Source organism: Ctenopharyngodon idella, chromosome 5 (genome assembly GCF_019924925.1).
Source record: "Ctenopharyngodon idella isolate HZGC_01 chromosome 5, HZGC01, whole genome shotgun sequence".
Taxonomy (NCBI): Eukaryota; Metazoa; Chordata; class Actinopteri; order Cypriniformes; family Xenocyprididae; genus Ctenopharyngodon; species Ctenopharyngodon idella.
Genome location: NC_067224.1, coordinates 39,452,447 through 39,478,215, shown reverse-complemented (window position 1 = coordinate 39,478,215; position 25,769 = coordinate 39,452,447). Strand labels below are relative to the sequence as shown.

The 25,769-nt window shown below is 35.8% G+C and overlaps 1 protein-coding gene across 2 annotated transcripts; it reads right to left on the bottom strand.

Annotated features, from left to right (window-relative positions):
• spef2 (sperm flagellar 2) lies at positions 1-25,268 on the bottom strand. Of its 2 annotated transcripts, none has more exons than XM_051895470.1 (36): positions 25,098-25,268; positions 24,842-24,944; positions 23,989-24,241; positions 22,825-22,995; positions 22,471-22,611; positions 21,410-21,489; positions 21,049-21,217; positions 20,102-20,290; positions 19,804-19,991; positions 18,203-18,371; positions 17,750-17,969; positions 17,529-17,632; positions 17,237-17,324; positions 16,401-16,453; positions 16,195-16,298; positions 14,939-15,183; positions 14,683-14,821; positions 13,623-13,777; positions 11,591-11,733; positions 9,275-9,402; positions 9,046-9,184; positions 8,038-8,175; positions 7,780-7,937; positions 7,305-7,388; positions 7,097-7,217; positions 5,868-5,991; positions 5,673-5,798; positions 5,384-5,522; positions 4,153-4,382; positions 3,876-3,982; positions 2,750-2,932; positions 2,411-2,503; positions 1,789-1,959; positions 971-1,165; positions 476-598; positions 1-161 (listed from the first exon to the last, which is right to left on the bottom strand). In XM_051895470.1, exons 1-36 carry the CDS (start codon positions 25,153-25,155, stop codon positions 102-104), a joined length of 5,091 nt encoding a protein of 1,696 aa, XP_051751430.1. In that variant the 5' UTR covers positions 25,156-25,268; the 3' UTR covers positions 1-101. The 2 variants fall into 2 exon arrangements, with proteins under 2 accessions (XP_051751430.1, XP_051751432.1); XM_051895472.1 differs by having other exon boundaries at positions 971-1,147.
• Positions 25,269-25,769: the final 501 nt, after the last annotated feature.

The following is a 25,769-nucleotide window of genomic DNA, read 5'->3' as shown; positions in this document are numbered from 1 at the left end:
TTATTAAAGTGTAATTTCAGCAGATCACTGTTCTTCATGCTTTCATGATGAATTTAGCATTAGCATGTACCTTGTGTGATTCATGTGTTGGTGTGTGTTGATCATGTTGAGAAGCTTTGAGGATCTTCAGTTTGTTGGGTCTGGAAAATTCTGTGAATGTCCTATAAAGACATATAATCACAATTAATTAAAACACATTTATGTTTTAGTGAAAAAACTTGATGAGTGCATTTTTTCTGTCCAGTGTTGATGTATTTCCTATTGAAACAAAGTTTGCATGAAACATGGAATAAAAGTCACAAAACTTGCTTAAAATGTTTCAAATAGATGAATCCATTTAGTGCCTGAAATCTTTATGTTGAGATCATTCAATCACTAAAATAACATTTTTATATCTTAATTTGAACAGTATTTAGCTCTCACCACTGAGCTTTGCTGTAGTGTGTGTGAGATCACATGTTGGTGTGTTACTCACAGGAAGCAGATACTGTGAGGATCCTTCCATTAGATCCTGCAGAATGGGATGCTGGGAAAGTGTGGAGAAAGCAATCTTCTCCTCAGCCTTAAAACCCAACTCCATAAACACCTTCAGCAGCTCCTGAACACACAATAACACATTAAATACAATCCTGTAGAGACTCTGGATCATCTGCTGATCTACAGAACCACAGATTATGTTGCTCAAAATCTATTGAGATACTTTCCAGTGAACATCTACTGGACTCACAAAGATTTCACAAAATAGCTCTGACAATTATGAGAGTGACTAACACATGCACATTGTTGGTTATGGTTAATAATTGTTAGCTATGTTTATGATTTGTTAAGTATTTTTGTCATCTTGCTTGCTGTTTTAAATCCAAAAGTTTCTCATTTGTTTATATTTTAAATTAAAATAGCTCACATGAAATGGGGATGAGGTTGGGCTGATGGATCTTTTAAGTTTTGGATCAGAGCTGTTATATTGTACCTCTCTGAATTCATCTCTGCTCCTGCGGTTCGGCTGGAAGCGGTTCAGATGTGAAGAGACGTGATCATCTCCACGACTCAGAACTCTGAGCACATCATCAACTGACACGCCCTCTTCATCAGACTCCACCCCTCTCTCTTCTTCATCAGCAGCGTCACACTCCTCAACTCCAGCGCCCTCCATATACGGCACAGACTACAACAGAAACACAGCGGTTTGAACCAATACAGATAGATTATTTTTGCACATTACAGTAATGACAAGTAAAAAAACAATAAGCAAGAATAATATGCTTAATTGTCATTAAAATGTTATGATGCAAAAAGTCTTAATTGTCCTGAAAAGATGTAATTTTCTTTCTTTTGATATTGGTGTAAAATATGACCCCAACAAGTCAGGTTTTGTGAAATTCACCCACAAACTCAGCTCAGAAGAGTCTATTAAGTGTGCCATACTGTCTGTGTGTGTGTGTGTGTGTGTGTGTGTGTGTGTGTGTGTGTGTGCGCATGTTTTTGTGACACAAATTTGCATAATGACATAGGTATGACATAGGTATTACAAGGAGAGGGTGACTTACGAGGACATTACCCCATATCCCCATTTTTCAAAAGGCTTATAAATCATACAGAATGAGGTTTTTTTTGAGAAAGTAAAAATGTGCACCGTTTCCTGTGATGGGCAGGTTTAGGGGTAGGGTTGGTGTAGGGCGATGTGGTTTGTACAGAATAAAATGGTTTGTACAGTATAAACACCATTACGCCTATGGAATGTCCACACAATTCACAAAAACAAACGTGTGTGTGTGTGTGTGTGTGTACCTGTGTGAGGGGGCCGGTGCGTTTGAGGTGCAGTGTGTGTCCGATCACGAGGCCCAGCGCTCTGGTGAAGCCCTGAGACGGTTCAGGATGGCAGCAGAAATACAGCAGCATTCTCAGATAGTCCAGCATCAGCGGGGATGAGTGTGAGCTCACAAACAGACTGAAGAAAAACTATACATATAAAGAAGGAAAAAACATATGCATGTTCATACACAGATTATATGATCAGAACATCAGAGAAACATTAGAGTCTCAAAGTTTCAAAGCCATCAATATTAATGCATTTACTGTATTCAGTGATGTTTTACTGCTCAAAGCATTAAATGGGTCAAATCATGAGAAATCAACCTTCAGAACTTCAGAAGTGTTCTCCTCAAAAAGGCCATTTATTGAAACTGATCAGCAAAAATAACTCTTTCTGATCTTCAGCACTTCAGAAAGGTCCTAATGTTAGAAAGTCTATTTTAACAAGTTTATAACAGTTTGAGAGGCACATCAGTGGAGATTATTTTGTGAATTTTTCAATGCAATGTAAAAAATGCACAAAAAAGACAGTAAAAATAATAATATTAATAATAATATGACCCCCTTTTAAAGTTGTGAATCCTTCAGGTTTCATTACCTTCTTAAGGTTGGCTAGTCTGTCGTAGGGCAGAGGTTCAGATGGGTCATCCGGGACAGGAAGATCTCTTTCACTGGGAAACCACAATTCAACCTGATCACAGAACAAAACAGATGATAAACTGAACTGATGGACACATAGAAATGAAGAACAGTAATATATTTGAGGTTTGTTTTAATTAATTTTAATTGTAGAATAAAATGAACTGTGGAACCATATTTTCATTATAAAAAGGCAGTAAAAGTGAAATAATATGAACATTTTGTGTTTACAGATCCGATGTTGTTTAATATGACTATCGCAGTGATGTTCTGTGAAATGTGTGTGAGTGCAACAGACCTGTGTGTATTGTTGTTGTGTGATGAGTCCAGTTCCTGCAGTGTCGACGGCTCTGAAGCGCTGGAGGGTTTTTAACAGCTGAATCTGAGAGGGAAACGGCCACGGCAGAGCAGCACTGAGCAGGAACTGACGCCAGTCCAGCATCTCAGAGTCCTGAGCTAACACACACACCAGCTCTTCAACCTACACACACACATACACACACACACACACACAAAATAGCACATACATTATCATGTGAGTGCAAACAGGCTAGTCTGTCATTTGACATGATTTGTTTTTGTCAATTACGATGTCTTAACATTGGTGATCTCAAAATTGTGTATTCTTCACGTTTTGTCTTAGCTTGAAGCTCCACCAAACTAATTTTGAATTTATATTTTATCTTTAATTAACAATTTTCTGTGTATCATATTTGATAAATATATTGTGGATATTAGTAACTATAATTTGACATTTATCGTTATAATCAGATGAGATTAAGTCTAATTTATAGACCCTATGGAATTGCTTGACAAGCACAGTTTTTCTGTTTGGATGCATTTCCTATTGAAGCAGGAAGTTGAGGTGAAAAACATTAAAATAAGGCCCTTTTCACTTTTTTATATACCAAGCCAAAGCAATGAAAATACTTTCAAAATGAATAAATTCCAGCCACTTCCTTCTTAAAGTCACCATGTAAGCAAAACGCACAATTCATATTTTTTATGGAATATTGCAGAATTTATTATAAATTATTTATCTGTGCACATCATTTTTTAAATTCATGTGCCCTTATAATCTTTCTCTTGCAGCGACATCTCTTCTCTGATGATGTGTTTACTGGCATGAGGGCGGGGCAACCTGTCACTCACATTAGATCCACCAATAGCAAACCACAACCATTCAATAAATTCCTGATGAACAAAATTAATTTCCGCCCTACATATTTTTCTTGTTGGAGAAGCTGTTTCACTCAGATACACATTAGGGAAGAAAAGACGATCGCAACTTCTGTTTCGTGTCGACTTTAAGCAATGGTTCATTGGGAAAGATAATTAAGTATGAGTGTTTGCAACCAAAGACACACAACAAACCATAATTTGCTCTGCTAGTCAGAGACGGAGGTGTTTGAGTGAAGATGTACCTGTGAGGGAGTAATGTGCATCCAGGGCTCAGGTAGGACGTCACTACCCATGTGAGGAGAGGTTAATTCATGAAGAATTTCAGTCAACTCATTACTGCACAGCAGACCTAAACACACACAATAAAGTTACTAACTTCAACTCAAACATATTCAATTCATTTCAGTTCTGCTTAGTTATGTTTATCTCTCATTCTGTTCATTCAGTTTAGCACACAATATTAAGGGAATTGTTCACTCAAAAAATGACTAATGACAGAAATGTAATGCTGATTCTGACCAGTAGGGGCGGTCTTGCGCAGCTGAGCGCAGAGGATGTGCAGCTGTTGGACTGTGAGAGTGCTGTTCTTGGGCTTCTCCAGCAGGGATCGGCGTGGAGCGGATGCTGGACTCGCCACGACACATGTGTCTCCGTCCACACAGAAATCAGCGCTCTGCAGAACGAGCTCATGATGGATCTGAACTCCATTCTCAATGTGCTTCCGCACAAACTCTGTCAGCTGGTTGATACTGGAAACACATGCAAACATTTTATGCACGTATACATGTATACAGTATGATGAGAAGGACATATGGTATTTTGGGGTAAACAAAAGAATATGTCCGAGTAATATTTTTATAAAGAGTCAACTTATTTTGAACTGAATCAATCAATCAATCAATCAATCTGTCTGTCTGTCTGTCTGTCTGTCTGTCAAATATTTTTTAAGTGTTTCAATGAACAAAAGAAAATATATTTAAAATATTAAAAATACACTACTGGTCAAAAGTTGAATTAAATGTTTTTTAAAAGAAGTCTGGCTTCATTTAATGTATCAAAAATGAGTAAAACAGAAATATAGTGAAATATTACAATTTCTATTTTTTCTATATATATTTTAAATGTAATTTTCAGTGTCACATGATCCTTCAGAAATCATTCTAATATGCTGATTCGCTGCAGAAGAAACATTTCTTATAAAAGATCAGGTGACACTGAAGACTGGACTAATGGCTGCTTAAATTACATTTTAAAATATATTAAAATAGAAAAATTTGAATAAAATGACAATATTACTAATATTAATATTGTGATAAAAATCACAATATTACTGTTTTTACTGCATTTTTGATTAAATAAATGCAGACTTGGTGAGCATTAGAGACTTCTTGCAAAAACAAAAATAAAATAAAATAAAAAAGTATATTTAAAATAAGTTGCCTAAGAATTTATATTGCAAAACAAGATTTTATTCATTATAGTATTTGTTGTACTGAATTAATTTTATGCTAATCTTAATTTTAAAAAAATTGCAGTCAATTTATTTAGCAAAATATCATTTTTTGCTTTATATTGTGGTTTCGGGAGTGACATATGACCTGGCTATTTCTGATATTCAGCCTTTTAGAAGTATATTTATCATTTACATTCATCTCTGGAGCTAAATGGATTACAATCAAGAAAGTAGAGACAGCGTTCTCTTCCTCTCCTGATCTGCTGTCACGCGTCCGTCTCCCTCCTCTCCTCTCACCTGTTCATCTCAGACAGGAAGCGAGCTCCCAGCCACTCCTCCATGTTCCTGTAGCCCTGCTCCGCTCTCTGCTGCAGACTGCTCACGGTTCTCAGCGCATGAGCCTTCACCAGCTCCAGACGCAGCTTCACCGCATGTTCTGCACACGAACGCAGCACATTCTTACTGTTTATACATCTCACACACACACACAAACATCCTGAAGCTCTGCACTGTTTACACAATGATATACAACAGCACAATATAACAAGCACTATTAGACAATGTCAGACAAGAGCTCACGGCGTACCTTCACGTTTCAGTGCGGCTGTGAACTCCTGTTTGATTCTCTTCTTCTCTGCTCTCCTCTTGATCTCCTCGGGGTTCTTCACCACTGTGGGCAGAGGACTGGGCTCCTGAGGAGGGGTGGGAGCACCTAAAACACACAGACCCTTATGTCAACACATAACAGAGCTGAAACTCACACATGTGATTGAGTCTTCACCTTTCTTTTTCCCTGCTTTCTTATTGTCCGTAGCAGAGTTTGAAGTCTGCACTCTCTGTGTCTCCAACGGCTTCTGTTCTTCATCACCTTCCTCTTCTTCTCGCTGCTGCGTCTCTGCCAACACCTGACACACAGTTGTGTGCAAACACACGTGAAGACAGATGTGCCGGCACAGGGGAGTATTTCACCATTTTACAACTCATAGCTCATCCAAACAGAATTTTGAGTAGAAACTATCGTTTTTGTTAAAGAAATTATGAAATGTCTAAACATGGATAAAAAGATAAAAGAACCAACATTACAATGAAACATTAATGAAAAATACATTATCGTTCAGAAGTTTGGGACTGATTTTTTAATGTTTTTGAAAGAGTCTCTTCTGCTCACTAAGGCTGCATTTATTTGATCAAAAATACAGTAAAACAATATGTTTTGAAACATTATTGAACTTTAAAATAACTGTTTTCTATTTTAATATATATTTTAAAGTGTAAATTGTTCCTGTGATTTTCAGCATCATTAATCAAGTCTTCAGTGTCACATGATTCTTCAGAAATCATTCAAATATGCTGATTTGCTGCTCAAGAAACATTTCTGATTATTATCAATGTTGAAAATAGTTGTGCTGCTTCATATTTTTGTGGAAACCATCATCAGGATTCTTTGATGAATAGAAAGTTTAAAAGAACAGCATTTATCTGAAATATATATAAATTTTACTGACCCCAAACTTTTAAACGGTAGTGTTAATGAATAATTAATTCAAATTAGTAACCAACATTACAGAAAATACAAAATTAAAAATAGCTGTTTTTAATATGTGATTATGAAGTCATTGATGCAATTTTAATTTTCAAATTTTTAATTTGTCTTCTCTTTTACAGCATAATGTATGTATAAACCAATTTACACGGCATAAACTACTTTTTTTAATCAAATTATAGGTTATCTATTCATCTGCATTTTGACTCGATTTCTAAATCTTTACAGATTTGTTAATTGATTTCAGTTCCCAATAAGGGCATTTCAAGAATTTCCGTCTACAATGACACTACTTGAACATGATGTCGTTCAGAGGAATATTTCTTAACTGAAAGATGCTGCAAGTTTTTTAAAATAAAATTGCATTTGTGTATCAGTAACAGCAAATATGGCCCATATTTTTAAGCTAAACAACAAAAATGTTATTATACATTTCTTATAGCCAACACACAGATATAAACACACACCATGCTCCTGACGGTGGTGAGTGCTGTCTGGAAGAACTCCTGCAGTAGTTTCTCATCAGGATGGTGCAGAATCTGTCTGAGGAGCTCAGAAGTGGGAGATCTGCAGGAAACCAAAGGAAACCTGACAGCACAAACATATCCAGTTATTCAACAAACTTGCTCATCATTGTTATACACAACCAAAGACAAAAATTAAAAGCACACGTACACTTTAGTTTTCTTCTTATCCTCCATTTCAGATTCTTTTTCTTCAGCACTCTTTGCAGGTTTTTCTAACAGTGCAGGGCCAGAGCTGAAACATTAATGTATAATTTAACACATCAAACATCAAGAATCTCACTGTCTATCTAAACAACCGTCTATCTAAACAACCAGGTACTGTATCACCTCTGAAATCAAACTCTTGGCAGTATGATAAAAATGTTCATTCAGTTCATTTGTCACACTGGAAACTGAAGGAAAATAAGCGTACACTGCATACAATATTCCATACAATGACATATTGGCAAATAGGTGAAAATTTGCATGCAGACTGCAAAACTAGTATATGCCATTCTGAACACAGCCAAAGTCATACATTATGAGACATGCAGATGGACAACTACAGTAGCTCAGGAGAAGGTCTACAGTCCTGTAATGTCTGTGACACGATGATAAATCATGATATGTAATGCTTTTTTTACATTTTTGACTCCTCTTGCTCGACATGCTCATCTGCAGTGATGTCAAGCAATGGGATGCGAGTGAAGCCACGTGTGGATTCAGGAAATGCAGTTTTACACATCGCTGAATAGTAATCTCTTAGCAGACACAGGGAGTCTTGAAAGCGGCCCACTTCAATCTGTACACACACACACAAACAGAACCATTAGACTTCAAACTCATCCCAGGCGGTTTTGTGATGTGTAGGAGGAGTGTGTGTGTGTGTGTGTGTGTGTTACCTGCATTAATGCAGAATAATGGTTGATTAGTACAGCAGTGTGATCGTCTAACCAGCCATCATCAATGACACCCGCTCTCTCCTGCTCCGCCTCTTCCTTGCGCTTATCACAGATGTCCCACAGACGCTCACGCAAGTCCTGCACAAAATAAACACACACTGATTGGAATGAAAGTTTGAACACATAGTTTATTGCGAAATTTATTTATTTGTGGATAATTTGTGATAAACCTGCAGGAAAAAAAATGCTCACTAAAAATTGTTTTTAAAGAAATTGCACCAAAACTTTCGCAAATTTTTGACTTTTTTTTTTTTTTTTTTTTTTAAATCAAATTTTTATTGGGTTTTAACAATAAATAAAATGTAACATCAAAATTACTGAAATACTTGAAAAACATGAAACTCACACAGAAAAATAAATAAATAAATAAACATTTTATGCATTTCCTTGCTTTATTGCAAATATACTGCAAATATGTTTTAAGACCTTCTCCTAGTTTTTATTAATTTTTTGTCTTTTTGAAGTTAATAAACATTTAAAAATATCACACAAAACTAATTTGTTGTTTTGTGCATCTGTGTTTTCTGTGCTGAAATACAGCATGTTTTTGCCTGTAAAAATACAAACTTGCAGAAAGGTCTTACATTAGTTACACTACAAAAATGATTTTCTTACTCAGTATTTTAGTCTCGTCTTTCAGTGCACATTCTTAAATCAAGATACATTGACTTGATAATGGGTCTTCTGAAATATGTATCAAAATTAAGTGATTTTATACTCAATATGAGAAAGCATATCTGTCAATAGGGTAAAAAATAAATGTAATTCAAAGGGAAAACATGTTTATTTTTCTTACCTCACTTGTTTTAAACAAAGTCTTTATATCTGATGTCATTTTTCTTTTCAAATAAATGTATCTTGATTTAAGAATGTTTAGATATTTGTACTGAAAAACCCTAACCAATACTACAGAAAAAAATAATTTTTTGCAGTTCAGGTGTTTCTCACATCCAGCCTTTGATGGAGCTCTCCTTTAGTCTCCTCATCCTCTCTGATGTTGTCAGGAACGCTGTTGTAATCGCGCTGCCACACGCTTACAAACTCCTGCTTCAGATCCGGCTTCTGTAGGTACTGCCTGAAGTTCTCCCTGAAACATACAAACACACACATACGTTATACACTCACACACAGATTCACAGGCCCTCGCGTCACACACAGACGAGCGCTGTTCTCTCACCGGATGTTGTAGAGGTGGTGAATGATAAGCTCGCGTTCACTGCGGAGGTTCTGCATCACTGTTTTGACGTTAGTCACATATGAATTACAGACGTTCTCCCAGTACGGAACAAGATACTCTGGGATCTCCTGCAAAAAGATGAACATTAGAGAAAAACAAAAAAACTGACATGATATAAATGGATCATATAATACTTTTTTAATTGTATAAAAAACAATTGTGCCAAAAACCATTTTAGTTTAGTTGTTCACAACTATTTTATGCCCTTTTATGCATACAGTCTTATATGTTCTATATTCATTTTCTGTTTAAAATAAATGCTGTTTTTTTTTTTTAAAGTTCTATTTATCAAAGAATCCTGAAATAAATGTATCATGGTTTCTTCAAAAATATTAAGCAGCACAACTGTCTTCAAAATTGATAACAATAAAAAATGGTTCTTGAGCAGCAAATCAGCATATCAGAAGGATCATGTGACACTGAGACTGGAGTAATGATGCTGTAAATTCAGCTTTGATCACAGGAATATATATACATTTTAAAATATATTTCAATAGAAAACAGCTATTTTAAATTCACAATATTACTGTTTTTACTGTATTTTTCAAAAGCATTAAAAAACACTCCAAACTTTTGAACGGTAGTGTGCATCTGTTTGATATCAGAAAAGCAGTACAATTTTTTTTCTATCCTTAATTGCAATAAATTCTCTTTTTTGAATGTGGAGGATGTTTTGATGTCTGAAAGTTACTTTGTTGGTTTTGGTAGTGTGAACTACAGCAACATATGTTTTCATAGTACATCATACTCTTTTAAGATATTGTTTACTTTATAAGATAACTCCTTTATGAGCGGAAAAGGATTAGGGCCAAGCAAAAATAAAAAATTAAAACCATCTCGAGATCAAAGTCATTATAATGCGAGAAAAAAATGAAAATTCAGAGGAAAAAAAAACAAATACAATGTTGAGAATAAAATCATTACATTTCGAGAATTTTGTTTTGAGAAAAAAACATGTTAAATTTCAAGAAAAATGGCTAAATAAAATGTTGAGAATAAACTCTTTAAATTTTGAAAATAAAGTCGTAGTGTTTCGATAAAAAACTTGTTAAATTTAAAGGAAAAAAGCCTAAAATATAGCTTGTCTAAGTGATCTAACTCTGCCATGTCTTCTATTATGATGCAATGAACACTGATCGAATGCGTGTTTATTCTCGACATTTTATTTCGACTTTTTTCTCTAAATTTACCGAATTTTTTTCTCAAAACAGTGACTTTATTCTCGACATTTTATTTAGATTTTTTTCTCAAAATTTAACGAGTTTAATCTCGCATTATAATGACTTTTATCTCAAGATGGTTTTATTTTTTTACTATTACTTGGCCCTAATCCTCTCCCGTATTTAAGAGACATTAAGGGCCTTATTTTAATGATCTAAGCACATGGTCTGAAGCTCATGGCGCAGGTGCACTTAGGGCGTGTCCGAATCCACTTTTGCTAGTTTAACGATGCAAAAAATGGTTGGCGTGGTCCAAAAGGGTTGTACCTAGTCTCTTAATGATTCATGGGTGTGTTTTAAGCATAACGTGCAATAAACCAATCAGAGTGTCATCTCCCATTCCCTTTAAAAGCCAGGCGCACTTGCACCATGGTGGAATTTGCAAGTGGAAAGACTGAACACTTCTCCAGAGAGGAAACGGCTCTGCTTGTGAGCTATGTTAAAGTGTTGTAATCCTTTTAATTTTAATATTTGGCATGTTGTGTGCTGCTGGGCATCCCTGTGTGTGTAACAAGCAGAGTATACGCACGCGCGTTGCGCACCTGCCTATAGGCGCATATTACTAACACACCCTTTAAATAACAAAAAAAAAAAACTGCATTGACTTTAGACCAGGTTTTTGTTGGTCAATGGCGCAGTCGTTTTCAGTTGCCTCAAAATAGCAACACGCCACCAATGCGCCTGAACAAACCTCGTTTTCAGACCAGCACGCCCAAGGGCGAACAGATGGGCACGAGTGTATTTGCTATTTAAACAACGTGGTGCTGGACGTGAAAGTGATAACTGCGTCGGGCTGAAACGAGCAAAAAACACATGCGTCACGCCTGGCGTCGCATATGATAGAGCCCTAAGAGTCTTTGACATATAAATCTCATACCACCCTGAGTATCAAACTGATTAAAAAACAAACTAGATAAGTGTAATGGCTCTCCATCTCATATTCCAAATCACACAGACTCTTTGAACATCATTTTTCCATGTTTAATGGAAGCATCTGCCAGTCTTCTAAGAGAAGGTGTGTTGTGTGTGTATGTGCCTTGGGTAAGGGTTCATCTACGTAGACCCTTCCAGCAGATTTTGGGGTCGCTGGTGAAGACTTAGCAGAGCTGGCACTTTCTGGACGGCTGTATTCAGGTGAGGAGGATGTAGACATTTTCCTGGAGTGACCCAGAGCTGCTTCTGAGGGTCAGGACAGAGAGCACATTTCACCAGACAATATAGGTGCAAATGGACAATGTTAAAGTTGTAGGTAGAAAAATGGGAGATTATCAAACTTTCAAGTCTACAAATTGTTTGAATGAGTCAAGTTGAATTACACTTAGAACAGTAATTAGGTAGGCCTTTTAGTCTTATTATCTTAAGACATATTATTGAGAGATATAGAGTGACAACTGATATTTACATGTATTTTATGTAAGTAATCTGCTATACTGCTATAAAGATCTCACGTATCAAATACTTTACTCAACAAACACACACACACACACACACACACACACACACACACACATATATACAGGTGCTGGTCATATAATTAGAATATCGTGAACAAGTTCATTTTTTTATTGTAAATTATTTTAAAAAATGAAACTTTCATATATTCTAGATTCCCTACATGTAAAGTAAACATTTCAAAAGTTTTTTTTTTTAATTTGTTGATTAGAGCGTACAGCTAATGAAAGTCCAAAATCCAGTATCTCAAAATATTAGAATATTTACATTTGAGTTTCATTAAATGACCATCCCTACAGTATAAATTCCGGGTATCTCTTGTTCTTTGAAACCACACTAATGGGGAAGACTGCTGACTTGGCAATGGTCCAGGAGACAATCATTGACACCCTCCACAAAGAGAGTAAGTCACAGAAGGTCATTACTGAATGGGGTGGCTGTTTACAGAGTGATGTATCAAAGCATATTAAATGCAAAGTTGACTGGAAGGAAGAAATTGGGTAGGCAAAGGTGCACAAGCAACAGGGATGACCGCAAGCTTGAGAATACTGTCAAGTAAAGCCGATTCAAACACTTGGGAGAGCTTCACAATGAGTAGAATGAAGCTGGAGTCAGCGCATCAAGAGTCACCACATTCAGACATCTTCAGGAAAAGGACTACCAAGCCACTTCTGAACCAGAGACAACGTCAGAAGCATCTTACCTGGGCTAAGGAGAAAAAGAACTGGACAGTGAACAGTGGTCGAAAATCCTCTTTTCAGATAAAAGTAAATTTTGCATTTCATGTTGAAATCATGGTCCCAGAGTCTGAAGGAAGACTGGAGAGGCACAGAATCCAAGCTGCTTGAAGTCTAGTGTGAAGTTTCTGAAGTCAGTAATGATTTGGGGGGGCCGTGACGTCTGCTGGTGTTGGTCCATTGTGTTTTATCAAGTGCAAAGTCAATGCAGCCATCTTCCAGGAGATTTTGGAGCACTTTATGCTTCCATCTGCTGACAAGCTTTATGGAGATGCTGATTTCCTTTTCCAGCAGGACTTTAGCATCTGCCCACAGTGCAAAAACCACTTCCAAGTGATTTGCTGACCATGATATTACTGTGCTTTATTGGCCAGCCAATATGCCTGACCTGAATCTATGGGATATTTTCAAGAGAAAGATGAGAAACAGTCGATCCAACAATATACAGATGATCTGAAGGCTCAATAGTGCCTCAGCAGTGCCACAGGCTGATCACTTCCAGGCCACACTTCACTGATGCAGTAATTTGTGCTAGGAGCAAGTCATTTGCTGTAATATGTCCTGCCGATCAAGTATTGAGTGCACAAAAGAACATACTTTAAAGAACTTGAACTTTTCTGTTTTGCAAATCCATTTTTTGATTGATCTTAGGAAATATTCTAATATTTTGAAATACTGGATTTTGGACTTTCATGAGCTGTACGCTCTAATCATCAAAATTCAAAAAAAAAAAACTTTTGAAATGTTTTACTTTACATGTGGGGAATCTAGAATATATGAAAGTTTCATTTTTAAAAATAATTTATAATAAAAAAATGAACTTTTTGATGATATTCTAATTATATGACCAGCACCTGTATATGAAGCAAGTCGATGTACCTTTTTCAACAGAGTCCATAGTGTCCACCAGAACCATCTCCACATTTTTAAAGAGAGTTTCCTCATCTACATCTGCTGTGACTTTCACAAGAATATTCTGCCGATTACCAAACCATTTCTCCAGTTTTGGCCATGTGTCATGGAACCCACTGATTCTATTAAAGAAACCATAACACAGAAGACTATATTATATGGAGGCTTGTTTCCTCCATGGATTAAAAAAAAACAATTGCGACTTCTTATCTCACAATTCTGACTTTTTTTCGTCCAATTCTTTTTTTCTCAGAATTGCGTGGTATAAAGTCACAATTGCGAGATATAATGTCAGAATTGCGAGATATACAGTGGCAAGAAAAAGTATGTGAACCACTTGCAGAATCTGTGAAAATGTTAATAATTTTAACAAAATAAGGGAGATAATACAAAATGCATGTTATTTTTTATTTAGTACTGTCCTACTGTGAGATTTTTTCTGAAGAACAGAGCTCAGTTTAACTGTTCAGGACAAACAAGAGACTCATGAACAACCATCACAAAGCAAATGTCGTAACAGTCGTAGATCATCCAGGTAATGACACACAGTATTAAGAATCAATGGTTCACAAACTTTTGAACTGGGTCATTTTAATAAATTCAGCTATTTTTTTGTCTTATGGATTATATGTAAACATCTTTTATGTAAAATATCTTACTCAGGACAGTACTAAATAAAAAATAACATGCATTTTGTATGATCTCTCTTATTTTGTTAAAATTTTGCACATTTTCACAGATTCTGCAAGTGGTTCACATACTTTTTCTTGCCCTGTAAACTCGCAAATATGACTTTTCTTGCAATTGCAAGTTTATATCTCTCAATTCTGACTTCTTTTCTCAGAATTGTGACATATAAACTCACAATTGTGAGTTATAAAGTCCAATTCTGAGGGAAAAAAAAGACAATTTTGAGTTTATATCATGCATTTCTAAAAAAAAAAGTCAGAATTGAGAGATAAAATGTCGCAATTATATAATCATATGTCCCGTGTACTGAAAACAACCACCATATGTTTTCACACACCTGTGCTGTATCTGTTTAGTCCCCAGGCTTTTGTCATCAGACAAAGATGCTGGATCTTGTGTGTCCAGATCTGTCATACTCATCTTTTCGTCTGGAGCATCGCTGCCTTCTCTCTCCTGGTCTCTGCTCTCCCCGTCCACTAATAAGTGAAGATAACAGCTTATTTCATACTAATAACAACAATGCCTGTCATGTTGGTAAGAGTAACTGAAGTTAAAGTTAATAATGTCTAGCATTTCAATCTGCATAAACTCACCAGCCTGGTGAGCGGCTCGCTCCAGAACCTGCTCATCTGAAATGTCTAACAGCACCACTACATCCAGTGCAGGAGATGGAGGACGTAGATCTTTAGGCGTGTTTTTGTCTGTCGATAAGTTGCTTTGTGTTTTTGTCTCAGTCTCATCAGGTTCTGTCCCATTCAGAGCTTTCTCCAGCATCTGAGCTTGACTGATGTCCACTGGGAACCCGTCAAGAATCCAGCCACTATCAGCAGGGATGTTCCTGAAGAACACAGCAGGAGGAAATCAAACTGGAACTAGACTATCTACAAGTCAAGTGAAGTCAAATTTATTTAAATAGCACTTTTCATAAATGGCCGTAGGATAGAGCAAAACAAAACACCGGTCACGAATTAGAAGTCTAAAACAAGAATTTTTAAAGAGAAATGTCGGAGGATTTCGATATAAGAGAAGAGAAGCTTGAGTTTGTTGCACAGCCCTATTTGTTTGAACCGCAAGAGGAGTCTAAGCTCACGCTACTCCTACATCTACGTCATTCATCATGTCAGAGGTTACTCTTTCACTGTAAATTGATCTGTAAGGAAGCTAGTTATTGTAGTTTATAAAGTTTTAAATATGGATATAAATATGGCCGTTAAAAAAAAAAAAACCCATCGCTTCACTTCAGAAGACCTTTATTAACCCACTGGAGTCGTATGGATTACTTTTATGATGGATGGATGCGTTTTTGGGCTTCAAAATTGCACGCCACCCTTCACTACCATTATAAAGCTTCAAAGAGCCAGGATATTTTTTAATATATCTCCGATTGTGTTTGTCTGAAAATAGATAGCTATATACACCTAGGATTGCTTGAGGGTGAGTAAATCATGGGATAATTTTCATTTTTGGGTGAACTATCCCTTTAATTATTAATTTGTTAATTAATTCACCAAAGGAAATAAGAAAACAAAACTAAAATGTTTTCATGTGCACTTACATGAGATAATACTATCTACATAAGTACAGTCACCGCCATGATCACATGACCAGCTGAACAGTACTCAATTTATATCAGTTAACCCCCTAATACGGGACATTTGAAATGTTTTGTAGAACCTCCAGAAAACAATGTGATTCAGAATTCTGGAATTGACGAGTCAGAATCAAATATTCCAGATAGCGTTGAGTAGTAATGTAATATACAGTAAATTAAACATTTTAACTGTGCAAAAAACAAACTGTGAAGTCAGAAAATAAGCATTATTTATAAATAAGCATTCCGGCTCTTTACCTGATTGCATCCATTATAATGTCAACCAGAAGTTGATCAGGAACAGCTTTGCCTGTCCTAAGAGCCTTCTCTACCGCTGCACCACACTGCGCTCGCAACGACCACTGCAGAACACAGCATTGTGTGCGTCACGAACCATATCAAAGAGCTCAATGCTGCTAAATACAGAGAGTTTGTGTGGAGAGTGGCTGTGTGTTTGCTCTTACTTTTTCTTTGTCCTCTTTTTCGTGAAGTCCAGATGTTTCATGAGGCTGCGGTCCTGATGTGAGACATACGGAAGAGTTGATCACTATTGGAACTTGAGTGAGCATTTCCATAGTAAATAATATCACACGTTTTTAATCTTATCTTTATTGGGTTTTTGGGTTTGGAATACAGCATTTATAGAGAACCAAATACGAGGGAAAAAATAATTAATATGCAGTTAAATTAAAGAAAGAAAAAAATGGAAATAAATTTACATGATAACTACAGAAATAAATTCAAGAATAAGTGTAATCAATTTTTACAGAAATTAATAAAAGTAAATAAAAACCATTTAATTAAATAATAGGACTGTGAAATATCGTTAAATATTGTTATATTATTACAATTTAAAATATCTGTTTTTTTAATTAAATATATTTTATAACGTAATTTATTCCTGTGATCAAAGCTGAATTTTCAGCATCATTACTCCAATCTTTAGTGTCACATGATCCTTCAGAAATCATTCTAATATGCTGAATTGATGCTCAAGAAACCTTTCTTATTGTCAATGTTGAAAACAGTTGTGCTGCTTCATATTTTTGTGGAAACCGTGACACTTTTTTGTTTTCCTCAGGATTCTTTGTTGAATATAAAGTTCAAAAGAACAGCATTTATTTGAAATCTAAATCTTTTGTAACATTATAAATGTCTTTACTGTCACTTTTGATCAACTAAATGCATCCTTGATGAATAAAAGTATTATTTTCTTTCCAAAAACATCTTACAGACCCAAAACTTTTTAATGGCGTGAAAATAATGTCAGTTTTAGAAGTTGTCTAATATTCTCACAAACCTGATTCTATAGGGGAGGATGTCTCCTCTTCATCTCTCTGAGGCTGCTCAATAGCTTCTGTTGGAGAACCATTTCTCTCCAGGTTCTTCTGAGCATGGCAAATGCATGGTCAGCCCCAACAGGGGAATTAAACAGTGTAAATAATGTAGTAAATAAAATGTTTGAACAGACAACAGTACAGTAAAACAGATCACAAACTGTTCTAATAAAGGTTTTGATTAAAAATATGATCAGATCTGTTGGTTTTCTACCTCAAGAAACTTACATAATACTAAGAGTAAGTTTTCCTGACCTGTGACACTTCTTGGCTTTCACTCGCAGCCTGTTTTTCCTTCCGATAGGCTGATAGAGCATCCTGGATCAAAGCGTTGGCTGAGAGCACATGGATGCCAAGGACTGATTCCCAGAGATTAACAAACAGCATGTCCGGAAATTTAGTTAATATAGTTCTGCTGTGTCATAGCACTTTTCATTCCAGTACAGCTCTTACTATGATGAAGCATCAACTCCTACCGTTGCTGATCCTGGCGAGGCAGGAGGTTTTGCCCGAGTGGGTTTTTCCCAGCATGCAAGCTCTGATGGTGAAATGGGGAAACAGAGGAGGAGGAGTGCTGCCACTCGGTCGGACTATCATGCTCTGTAGACGACTCAACACATGATCCAGAATATCATTATTCACTGGTGAGGCTTGACTCGCACCCTCTTCGTGCAAAACCCACTCACCCATCATGGCCTGAAGTGAACAGACAGAAAGATGCACATACATAATACATGCACAGACATATGACTGTTATTTCATAGGAAACAATAAAAATTTTTTCAAGCGAATGAATGATCAGAGATTATGTGCTTCAGTGAGAAACATGTCATTTATTTCACTCAAGATTCAGAGGTGAACATACCATCACTAAAACTTCACATCAGTAAATCTACAATACCTCAAAATACTCAACATACTGTCCTTACCACATACTCATTGTAGTCTTGATTATTGAGTATATGGAGCTTCTCCAGCTCAATGATCTGTTCTGGTGTGGGGTCAGTAGGTGTGGGCTGCACACTGGCCACTTCATACAGCGGCTTACCACTGAAAAACAGCTCCATCCACTCCTGCATCATCTTCACTGGTATCAGACTGCGAAAGAGTCAAGATGGCCATTTTATCTTTTTTTATACCATTTTTTACCTTCCATATTATTTCCTCACACACACTACCATTACAAAGTCTGGGGTCAGTAAGATTTTTTTTATTTTTTTTTTATTTTGCAAGTTTGCATTTGATCAAAAGTAAGACATGTAAGCAGAACTATTTTCGACATTAAAAATAATAACTGATGTTGAGCAGCAAATCAGCATGATTTTTGAAGGGTCATGTGACACTGAAGACTCGAGTAATGATGCTGAAAATTCAGCTTTGCATCACAGGAATGAATTCGTTTTTAAAATATATTCTTATAGAAAACTATGGAAGCTTGTTTCCTTTTTTTTCCTCAGAATTAAAATAAAGTTGCAATTGTGAGTTATAATGTCAAAATTGCAAGATATAAACTCATAATTGTGAGTTATAAAGTTATATAAACTCGCAATTGCAAGAAATAAAGTCAGAATTGTGAGATATAAACTTTTTTCTTGCAATTGCGAGTTTATATCTTGCAATTTACTTTTTTCTCAGAATTCTGACTTTTATTTCTGGCAATAATTGTGAGAAAAAAAGCCAGAAGTGAGATATAAACTTATAATTGCTTGTTATAAAGTCAGAATATAAATTCACAATTCTGACTTTATAACTCACAACTGCGACTTTATATCGCGCAATTCTGACTTTATAACAGGCATTTGTGACTATATCACGCAATTCTGAGAAAAAAAGTTAGAATTGCGAGGTGCAAAGTCGCAATTGCGAGTTGTAAAGTCAGAATTGTGAGATATAAACTCTAAATTATGACTTTTTTCTTGCAATTGCAAGTTTATATCTTGCAATTCTGACTTTTTCTTGCTATTCTGACTTTTTCTCAGAATTGTGAGTTTTTATCTTACAGTTCTGACTATATACAGTAACACGCAACTGTGAGTTTATATCTTACAATTCTGAGCAAAAGTCAGAATTGTGAAATATAAACTCACAATTGCACATTATATAGTCAGAACTGCAAGATAGAAACTCGCAATTCTGAGGAAAAAAGTCAGAATTGCGAGTTTATATCTCTCAATTCTGACTGTATACGCAATTGCAACTTTATATCAAGCAAATTCCGACTTTATATCACGAAATTCTGAGAAAAAAAAATGTAAAAAAAAAAACAGTCTTGGTGAACATAAGAGACTTCTTTCAAAAACTAACAATCTTACTGACTCCACACTTTTATACAGTAGCGTCTTTATAAAAAAAAATGCAGCAAAATGCACTATATATTATATTTTTATTATAATGCACTATAAAGTTATTTTACATAGCACACTGCACTTTTTTTTTAATTTCAAATAGCAAGAAATGTTTTATTTTTCATCATATGAGCTTTTTAATCTCCATGACTGCTGTTTAGTAGAGTGATCAGGAACATAAATACTTGGATGTGAGAAGCCGATATTCTCCAGCTTTGGTAGCCAGATCGACAATCTGTCCCAGAATTCCTCTGCAGATGTCAAAGTGCTTGCGATAGCGAGCCTGAGCGCGCTCGGCGACTAGCTGTTTGTGAAGCTCATGCTCCATCCTGATCTGTTCACTGCGCTCGAGACGTTCCTGTTGGGCGAGAACCTGGACAGCGGCGATGATGGGACAATCACAATCAGAACCACTCAAAACCCTTTTCTGAAATCTTATGGGTTGTTTTGTTTGTACATGTGTGTGCATGTATGTTCTCTCACAGCTTCTCTATCCAAGGCCTCTTGGAAGTCTCGAAGGCGGCGTTCCTGGTATTGTCTCTCTTGGAAGATCCGGTTCTGTCGAAGTACCTCTTTCTGCTGCTTTATTTGCATCAGCTGCACGGCGATCCTCTTCTCCTGCTGCGTCTGTCGCATCAATCGACTGACCATCTGTTCCTCTCGCAATACCTCCTGCAGGAAGAATATCAATGCAAGAACCAGATATGATCGAGACTTACACTGCTGGCCAAAAGTTTGACACTTCACATGACATTCATACATTTTTAAGTGTGATTTAAGTGTGATATTTATATGAACAAAAAAGTAAAATTAAATTCTGATAGTCTGTAATGTAAATCAATGAGATCTTTATAACAGCATACCAGACTACTTGCATAAAATGCATATAAATATCAGTTGTAACTCTATATCTCACAACAATATGTCCTAGTAAGATGATATTTAAATGCTTAGTTTTATGATCAAAGCTCTGTAGCTTTTAAACATGTAATGCAATACAATGATAACTGAGAGATGAACAAATAAACCTTCCTCAAAAGTATGATGGATCATATTTGATACTCAAAAGTTAACATTTTTCTAAAAAAATGATACTTAGAAAATCAAGTAATCCTAAATTGCTTCAGTCCAGTCAATGTTCATCCTGAAATATTACTAACAACATTAAAGTTTATAAAAATTGTTAAAGATTTTACAGCAGACAGACACATGGACCACGAGCGGAAGGGGACGTTTTTACAATTATACTAAAAGGCCTTTTTCTTGCTAAAAAAGTATAGACTATCAATCAGATGACAGAAGGCATGTAGTAGATTGTGTTCAACAGCTTTTCCAGCAAAGCTTTGATCATGTTGATAATTTAGAAGCCTTAGAAATGTGCGTAGCAAATATGATGCAGTAGTCTTTATAAGGTTGAAATAAGCGGTCACCTGCTGAGCCTCATGGGCTTGGAGTTGTTCCATCAGCGCACGTCGTCTCCGCATCTCTCTCTGTTCCCGGGCAGTAGAGTCTTCCTCCAGGCGCTGACGGATGTTCTCGATATACTCCTTGTTCCACTGTTCTTTGTCGCCTGTACTCATAGGCTGGGTCACACGACCACTGTAAATCCAGGTAAAGTTACATGTTACATCCCAGAGCTCACCTAATGAAGAAAATATTTTCCAGTTTTGTGTGCAATAAGACTTAGATGGTCAGTGAAGGAAATGTGAACGGTATGTCAGCCTGCTGCCTGTAGCTTCTGTGTGGTTTTTTGGTTTGTATTCCTAAATTCTCAGCATTATGCAAACATACCTGTAGAGTAAGGCTTCACCGCCAGCAGGAGAAATCTTCTTCTGGTACTTCTCAAATTGTTCTATCTCACGATGAACATGCTGAAAATCATACTTCATCTTAAAGGGTCACAATCACACAATCAAATCCTGTCAAAACAACCTTTGACAATTCGTAATGTTTTTCCATATGGACCGTTTTTCTTCCAAAAAAAGACTGTTTTCTTGTCACAACATGTGTGTCATTTTTAATTTCAAAATCAAAAAGAAACAAGAAATCATCTTATGGTGCAGTAATTCTCATTACTGTAATTCAAAAAAAGATATACAGTATTTATGCATCATAGTGCTGTGCTGCAAGGTTATTTTAGTATTATTTATACTTACATATATTAAACTTTTATTTTTATATTTTCAGTTTTCATTTTAGAAGTTGTGTTTTTTTATATTTACATTCATCTTTTTTATGTTTTAGTTTTAGTAATTCTTAAACTTAAAAATTAGAAATGTTGCCTTTCAGCAACTTACTAAAAGAAGTTTTTTAATTTGTTTGATCTAATATTCATATTTTATTTTATTTCAGCTTTATTTCAATTACTGAAAACATTTTTTGGTAACACTTTACAATAAGGCCTCATTCGTTAACATTATTTCATGTATTAACTAACATGAACTAACAATGAGCAATACAGTACATTTGTTACAGTATTTATTAAATCTTCGTTAATATTAGTTAATAAAAATACAGTTCTTCACTGTTTTTTCATGTTAGTTCACAGTGCTTTAACTAATGTTAACAAATACATCTTATTATTTTAATAAAGTATTAGTAAATGCTGAAATTAACATTAACTAAGATTAATAAATGCTGTAGATGTATTGTTCATTGTTAGTTCATGTTAATTAATGAAACCTTAGTGTAAAGTGTTTCCCAATTTTTTATTTAGTTAGTTATTAGTTTAGTTTTAGTTTAGTTATTAGTTTTAACAATAACATCACTGCTATACTATATTCCAATAATGAGTACTTATGGGGCTAAATGTGCATTATTATCATGAAAAAGATGTCAAAAGTGTTGTTCACCTGAGCCTCTTGCTTTTTCCGAAACTGATGGTGTTTCTCGGAAGCTCTTGATGTGCGAGTGTGTGGAGGCTTTGGGATCTGGACTACAGCTGACTGAATTTGAATCATGATCTCATTCTGTTTTCTGCGTGCCTGCCGGTGCTGACAAACAACAAATCATATTGTCAATCTCAGTCAACACTATTAAATGCTGATTCACAGTAAAACACATTCATGAAAATTCAGTGGGGGAAACAGAACTGTTTTAACATGCAAGGTTCATGCCTGTTTGATGCTAGTGAATAAATAAAAGTTAAAGATTATATATTTATCGCAGGGAAACGTTAGCTGTGGTTTAGCTCTAGAGAAGCAGACCTTTTCAATGTCCCTCAGCCTCCTCTCCTCCTGCCTTTTGAGCCGGTCCTCTTCCTTCAGGAGTTCAGTCATGACCGAGCGGTTGTACATTTCCTGCCCTCTTTTATGGAAGCGTTTTGCGATCTTCTGCATCTTCAGATCCGCCTCACGCTTTACCACCGTCTTCAAGCGCTGTGAGACAAACAGCCTGAAATGAGACTCTTTTCTTTGGTCCCAAGATTGCAGTATTGGTGAAGCTAATCAAAACATGAAACTAACTAACCCCCATGTCATCCAAAATGATTATTTCTTTCTTTCTTCAGTTGAAAAGAAATTAGGGTTTTTCAGAAAAACATTTTTCTCCATATAGTGGACTTCAACAGGGTTCAACGGATTGAAGGTCCAAATTGCAGTTTCAGTGCAGCTTCAAAGGGCTCTACATGATCCCAGACGAGGAATAAAAGTATTTTCTAGCGAAACAATCAAACTGTCATTTTCTAAAAAAATAAAAAAAATACAAGTTTATACACCTTTTAACCACAAATGCTCATCTTGCACTAGCTCTGCGATGCGCCACGCATTACATAATCATGTTGGAAAGGTCACGCTCATTCATTGTTTTAGCTTATTTTTTGTAAAGGCCATCTAACTTAGTCTTTGCACGTTCACTTTGTAGACACTGGATTGGTACTTTCACCTACGTCACGCGTGACCTTTCCAACGTGATTACGTAATGAGTAGCGCATCGCAGAGCAGTGCAAGACGAGCATTTGTGGTTAAAAAGTATATAATTTTTTTTTTTTTTTTTTAGAAAATGACAGATTGTTTTCACTAGATAAGACTCTTATTCCTCGTCTGGGATCATGTAGAGCCCTTTGAAGCTGCACTGAAACTGCAATTTGGACCTTCAACCCATTGAACCCCAGGGAAGTCCACTATATGGAGAAAAATCCTGGAATGTTTTCCTCAAAAATTTCTTTTCAACTGAAGAAAGAAAGACATAAACATCTTGGATAACATGGGGGTGAGTAAATTATGAATTTGAATTCTGAAGTGAAGTAATCGTTTAATATACTTCCAGGCAATAAGTTATCCCAACTTGCCAAATAACCAGAACATTATAACCACCTCTGAGAGAGGAGGAGGAAAGAAATGAATTTATTTGACCCTATACTAATGGATCACCTCAGTATAGATGCTGTTCTCAATGCGGTGTAGACGGGCCGTGGCCGCAGGCTGCATGACCTCCATGGCTGTGGCAGTGAGGCCTGATTTCTTCTTCTTCTGCAGCAGGATGTAGAGCTGGTAGAGCAGATGTGTGGCCGCCCCCTGTCTGCCCTGCATCACCGCTTTGGCCATGGCCAGGTCAAAGGGCACACCTAGCAGCTGCAGCGTGGGCTCAATACGAGTGAAGTTATTCAGCTTTGCATTCGCCGTGCTGAGGAATAACACAAATACTGATAATTAAGACATTTTATCAATGGCTGTTACAAACACATATAACATTAAAATATAATTTCCTTCATGGAAGTATCTGTCTGGATGAATCTTACAAAAACGCCACACTTCACCCCAAACACAAAATATAATTTTTACATTATCTATCCGTTTGTCTATCTATCTATCTGTTTGTCTATCTATCTACTGTATATATCTATCTATCTATCTAGGCCACCACCCGTCCATCTATAATAATAATAATAATATATTCATCAATATAGCCTATTGCTTTTATAGGTCATGTTATATGGTATGAGCATCTATCCATAAAAGGATGAATACATATAAAAATATATATTTATTAATAATAATAATAATAACAATAACGTATCTATATTTCTATACGTTTACCGATTCAACAAATCAATCCATCCATCCAGTCATCTATACCTGTTTTACCTATCTATCCATCCATCCATCCATCCAACTGTCTATCCATCTATATCTATTCATTCACCGATCCGGTTTTTTAATGGACAGATATTAAAAATGTATATAAAATACAAACATAAAAATATGTATGTCTATCCATCTATACCTTTGTTTGGAGAACAGGTGAAAGTCGCCCTGCAGCTCATATCTGTACAGGATCTCTCCTATCAAATAACCGTTGGCAAAATCCCTGGCGAAGGAATACGGCTCTGCAATAGATTCATAAGTCATTCAGAAGAAAAAAAAAAAAAGAGGCAAAATTATTACTGATAGATTAGCTGTTAAATTTAGGTATAAATACATACGTTTATCGAAGGATCGTGCTCGTTAACTCGTTTGCTAACGGCTATTTCGTAACTTACCAACGACTTTTGACAGCCGGAGCTCTGAATTCAGCCACTGACAGATTATGTCAGACATTCTGAACGCTTAATTTTCTGAAGGAAATTCAATAATGTTTATATATACTAAGATGTAAGGATAATCTAGGCATCTGTGTAGTTTATGGATGACATTGTTTTGGGGAGTGTCTCGTTTTGGCGTGGTGTTGCCACAGTAACCAAACTGGCTGAGCACAAAGGTCCAACTAAAACTCCCTGAATGGGATTCATATCAGAGTGGATGTGCCTTGTGACCTAAATAGACCCTTTTCACAGACGGTTTTTTAACGGATAAGGGTTTAAGTTTTATATATATATATATATATATATATATATATATATATATATATATATATATATATATATATATATATATATATATATATATATATATATATTCATTAAAAAAAAAAAAAAAAAAATGTATGTACATTTATAACACTATATTTAGTATTATTATTACATTTGCATAAAATTACCGTTATCAGTCGCTCTCTATTTTTTCCGTCTTTTTGAAAGTTGTGAAAACACTATTGTGGAGTTCTTCTTTTGCTATTTGAGCAAATGAAAACACAAAAAATATACTTAATGTAGTCTCTCATTCACCACTATATGTGTCGCAAAGTTCTGTTAATAATAATAATAATAATAGTA

Coding starts and splice junctions, on each gene's coding strand:
- spef2 (XM_051895470.1), bottom strand. CDS start 25,155: ATGTCTGACATAATCTGTCAGTGGCTGAATTCAGAGCTCCGGCTGTCA. Junction 17,633..17,749: donor CCTCGCCAGGATCAGCAACG/GTAGGAGTTGAT, acceptor TCTGGGAATCAG/TCCTTGGCATCCATGTGCTC. Junction 9,403..11,590: donor TAGATGAACCCTTACCCAAG/GCACATACACAC, acceptor ATCTTTTTGCAG/GAGATCCCAGAGTATCTTGT.